The sequence below is a fragment of the Orycteropus afer genome, unplaced genomic scaffold (assembly GCF_000298275.1).
Source record: "Orycteropus afer afer isolate SDZICR_OR568_19922 unplaced genomic scaffold, OryAfe1.0 scaffold00071, whole genome shotgun sequence".
NCBI classification, from domain to species: Eukaryota; Metazoa; Chordata; class Mammalia; order Tubulidentata; family Orycteropodidae; genus Orycteropus; species Orycteropus afer.
This window is the reverse complement of record NW_006921658.1, coordinates 8058377-8063521: the sequence shown is the minus strand read 5'-3', so window position 1 is coordinate 8063521 and position 5145 is coordinate 8058377. Positions and strand designations below refer to the sequence as shown.

Genomic DNA, 5145 nt, shown 5'->3' with positions numbered 1-5145 from the left:
AATACCTAATAAATATTTTTTTTACTACTGGAGAGGCAACAACTCATTGCTTTGAAACTTAGTAAGTAAAGGGAAAGAATTAAGCATTATTCTGCCCTTCTACTGTGAGCTGCATTTCATAATACCCAGTTTTGAGGAAGGAAAGTTCTCTATGGATTCAAGTTAAAAAATAAAGCAGGAATAGAAATCATCATTTTGCAACCTTTATTGACAAAATGGATCTAGGTAATGATCATCCACAACCAACCAAACTCATTGCCATCAAGTCAATTCCAACTTAGGATGATCCCATGTGTTATAGAGTAGAACTGCTCCATGGGGTTTTCTTGGCTGTAATCTTTACAGAAGCAGATCACCAGGCCTTTCTTACCCATCAGCACTGGGTGGGTTTGAACCTTTAGGTTAGTATCCATGTGCAAACAGTTTGCCCCACCCAAGGGCCTAAAATATTGAATCTTGCATCCATTCAAGTCTTTAAACATCTTGGTGAATTATAATTTTAATTTAATAACAGCCCATGTTCAAATTTTCTGAATTGTCTCAAAAATGTCTTTTCAAAGTTAATGTATCCAAGTAAGAATCCAAAAAAAATGTCTGCATGTTTGGGTCTTAAGATTTTTAAGTCTTTATTCTTTAAGGATTACTTACTCTCACTTTTTTCATGGCTTTCATTTTTTTTTAAGGAAACTGAGTTACTTGTCTTTAGGATGTTCCTTATTTTGGGTGTGGTTAATTCCTTCTTTGAGGTGTTAACATGTTATTCTATTCCATAAATTTCCTTTAAACTCTAACCAAGTATCTAGATTCTAGAGGCTTGACTGTATGCTAGATTCAATGTTTTGAATATTTGGGGTCCCTGGGTAGGTGTGCAGTATAGAAACCATAGCCATTGGCTGCTAACCAAAAGGTCGGCTGCAAACCCACCAGCTGTTCTGTGGGAGAAAAATGAGGCAGTCTGCTTCCATAATGATTTGCAGCCTTGGAAACCCTATGGGCCAGTCCTATTCTGTCTATCCTGTAGGGTCACTGTGAGTCAATGCAAGGGTTTTTGGTTTTGGTTAATGGTTTTAATGACAGGATGGTTATGTATGTGTGCATGTGTGTGTAGATAGATAAATACATAAAATGTGTTTATCATTAGTGATGTATACATGTGACATGTATACATGTGAAGTGACATGATTTCTGAAATTTGCTTTCAGATACTTCAACAAACAAACAAAAAAGCAAGCTGAAGGATAGATGAACAGGACTAGCAAGATATTAGTAATTGTTGAGAGTGTAAGAGGGATATGTAGAAGTTCATTTTACTGGTCTATTTTTGTGTATGTGGGAATATTTTTCCAATAAAAATGCTCTAAAATAAATCTGGTAGCATAGTGGCTAAGACACTTGCCTGCTAACCAGACGGCTGGCGGTTCAAACCCACTAGCCACTCCTCGGAAGGAAGGTTGGGCAATCCTACTTCCGTAGTGATACTGCCTCAGAAACTCAAGGAGGGGTCGCTATGAGTCGGGTTTGACTCGACGGCACATAACAACATAACAACAACAACAAATGAAAACATGAGGAGGTGAACATTTCATAGTTTCTTAAATGTCCATTCAGTAGTACTCTTACTGATACACTCTCCTGAGGTGTTGTCAACTTGGCTGCGCCTGGTTGAGTGGCTGGGCAGCTGTATGTAGTTATTCCCCATGGTGAGACTGGTAATCAGTTCCATGGTGGAATCTATTGGAGCAGCTGAGTGGCTGCTTTAGAGATGTGGTCTGCTTCCTTTATATAAGAAGCAGCTTTGAGGAGGGTCCCTAGCTTTTTGGTACACTTGAACCCTCCATGTAGCCAAGTCTTCATTCAGCAACCTGCCATGCTCTGCCAATCTTAGGACTTTTAATGCACTTGAATCAGTGGTCTGCCATGTGCTTTGGTAATATGGGGACTGTGCCTTTTCACTTGTTAACCTTGGGTTTGTCACCCTCAGCAGCTGCCTGAGTAAAGAGATGCCTCTAGCTTCAGTGGGCCAGAGGCAAGAGGCAGAGCTGAAGCCCAAGGTTGAGGGGATTTCACTCAGCCCCTAGAGCCTGCCACCTGGAATTCAGACTTCTAACCTCCAAACTGTAAGAATAAACTGTTTGTTAAAGCCATCCCATCTGTGGTATTTCTGATAGAGTGGCACCAGGTAATCAAAATATATGGTCACATAAAATTACAATTTACCTAAGCTGTTTTAGAATTCTTGGATCGAAAAATGAAAAAAAAAAAAGTAACCAAAACACTTTAAATTACCTTTGCAGCCAATTTCATCATCTCCTGTGATGCAGTCCACTTCCCCATTACATTTATACTCTTTTGGAATACAAACACCTGATTTACAAAAGAAACTTTCTCCTTGACACTCTGTGAAAACATAAATAGGAGCAATTGTTTTCATTTCTTAAAATTTGATGGGATGAAATCTTAAATGCAATCATAATGTTGTTTTCACTTTTTAGTCAGAAATATGCATTTAGGGGATTTGAAATCTGCATTTTTTCCCCTACCTTTACAGCATAGCTCATCACTTTGGTCTCCACAGTCATTGAGACCATCACAGGCCTTCTTCTGAGGAATATGCTTCCCATTTACACAGTGAAAAGAGTCCTTTGGTGGAGAATCTGTAAAGCAGAAATTATCTTTATGAAACTTATTTATGGAGTTGTGGCGTGATGCCCTTATTGCATTTTTGGGAATAATGGACTCATTAAGAAGTCAGTCTTCAAGTAAAAAATGACATAAAATATATCAGTAGTATCAACATAGTAAGGAGCCCGGGTGGCACAGTGGTTAAAATACTTGGCTACTAACCAAAAGGCTGATGGTTTGAACCCACCAGTGCTCCATGGGAAAAAAGATGTGGCAGTCTGCTTCCATAATTTACAGCCTTGGAAACCCACTGGGGCAGTTCTACTCTGTCCTGCAGAGTTGCTATGAGTAGAATCAACTCTACAGCAATGGATTTGGTTTGGCTTATCATCATAGTATATCTGGTTAATAAGGAAAATAAATGCCATAGCTGGCTTATGGAGGCCCTTTCATTAACCCTGAAAAACATTATTTATTGTGAAAGTCTGCATTTGCTAAGATGAGGTTTTAGGAATCAGGAGCACTTGCTGGATATTGGCAAATACTAATTCTCACCATTCCTTTCGTGCTGCTACATTAATCCCTACCCTTACTCCCAAGATGTACTTGAGCAATGTCATTTACATTTTTTTTTAACTGTGGAAAAAATATTTAACAAGTAAGTATTTGCAATCTTTACTATTTTTAAATGTACAAATTCAGTGACATTAATTACATTCACCATATTATGTAACCATCACCACTATCCATTTTCAAATGCTTTTTTATCCCCGTTAAATAAAATGGACCTCTGGTGGTGCTGTGATTAAAGCATCAAACCACCGACCAAAAGGTCAGTGGTTTGAATCTACCAGCCACTCTGTGGGAGAAAGGGGAGGCAGTCTGCTTCTGTAAAGGTTTATGAAATCTTGGAAACCTATGTGTAGTTCTACTCTGTCCTAGGAGGTCACTATAAGCCAGAGTAGACTTGATGGCAGTGAGTTTTATTTTTTGGTTTGGAAACAAACTCAGTACTCCTTAAGAATCAAAAACCAAACCAAACTCACTGCCTTAGAGTTGAATCCAACTCATAGCAACCCCTCCTTAGGTTTCCAAGGTGTTATCTCTATGGAAGTAGATTGCCCAGTCTTCCTTCCAAGGAGTGGCTGGTGGGTTTGAGCCACCAGCCTTCTGGTTAGTAGTTAAATGCCTTAGCCATTATACCACCAGAGCTCCCACTCCTTAAGTAATAACTCCCTATTTCCCTCTCCCCTTAGCCCCTTGAAACTAAGATGACTTTTTGTCTCTGCATTTGACTATTCTAAGTATTTCATTTAAGTGGGGTCATATAATACTTGTCTTTTTATATCTGACTTACTTCACTCAGCATAATATTTTCAAGGTTCATCCATGTTGAAACATGTGTCAGAATTTCAGATTTATGGCTTAATAATACACTATAATATATATCTATATATATCATATCTATATCTATATAATATTTATATATATGCCACATTTTGTAGCATTTCCATGGATTGGTAGACACTTGGGATGTTTCTTTCTTTTTGGCTATTGTGAACATTGCTATAATGAACACTGATGTACAAGTATCTGTTTAAGTTCTTGCTTTCAGTTATTTTAGATGTAAAACCTGGGAGTAGCATTGCTGAGTCATATGGTAATTCTACGTTTAGCTTTTAGAGGAATTGCCATACTGTTTTCCATAGTGGCTGTATCATTTTACGTTCCCACAAGCAAGAATTTGTCCATATCCTCTTCAAAATTTGTTATTTTCCATTTTTCTGATATAGCTATCCTAGTGGAGGTGAAATGGTATTTCACTGTGATTTTGATTTGCATCTCCCTAATGATTAACAGCAACAACAACAATGATTAATTTGGAAGGAAGGTTGGGCAATCTACTTCCATAGTGATACTGCCTTGGAAACCCAAGGAGGGGTTGCTATGAGTCAGATCTGACTCCATGGCAGTGAGTTTGGTTTTTTGGAATGATTAGTTGAGCATCTTTTTGTTTATGAATAGTGTTAATCATTTCCTTTGTTGCTATTGTTTTAGTATTTCCTAAATATTTGTACCTATCCTCTTTTTTATTTTGATGGAAAGGTTTATTATTTTTCTTTGAGGTTACCCTGTGCTTTATTATTTTCTTCCCAAGTTTAGAACAGTATGTTCTATTTCACAGTTGTCTTGGCTTCCTCACCATTTGGAAGTTCTGTACCTACATGATTTGTTCCCTCTTTTTAGTTTGTAGTTGTCCTCATTTACCAGTTGATGTTTCTGGTTTCTTGTTTACAATCTTGTAGGATTATTTTACTTTAGATACTTCCATAACTGCGTTAGTTTCTGGGTTATGTTGCCATGTGTGTTAATCATCGGTTGTTGTCAACTTTGCTGGTTCTCTGTCCAAAGGACTCCGTTTAGCATCTCTTGTAAGGTTGGTCTGGTTTTAAAAAAATTCCCTTAATTTCTGTTTATCTGGAAATGCTTTAATTTCACCATCATTTTTTTTTTCACCATCAT

General features: G+C 37.6%; 1 protein-coding gene across 1 annotated transcript in view; it reads right to left on the bottom strand.

The window, feature by feature from the left end:
- CFI (complement factor I) overlaps positions 1-5145 on the bottom strand; it is a 163192-nt gene that overhangs the window by 41412 nt on the left and 116635 nt on the right. Inside the window, exons 5-6 of the mRNA XM_007940784.1 lie at positions 2541-2654; positions 2287-2397 (exon numbers count right to left, since the gene is read on the bottom strand). Coding sequence (XP_007938975.1) covers positions 2287-2397; positions 2541-2654 — 225 coding nt within the window. The remainder of the gene's footprint in view (positions 1-2286; positions 2398-2540; positions 2655-5145) is intronic.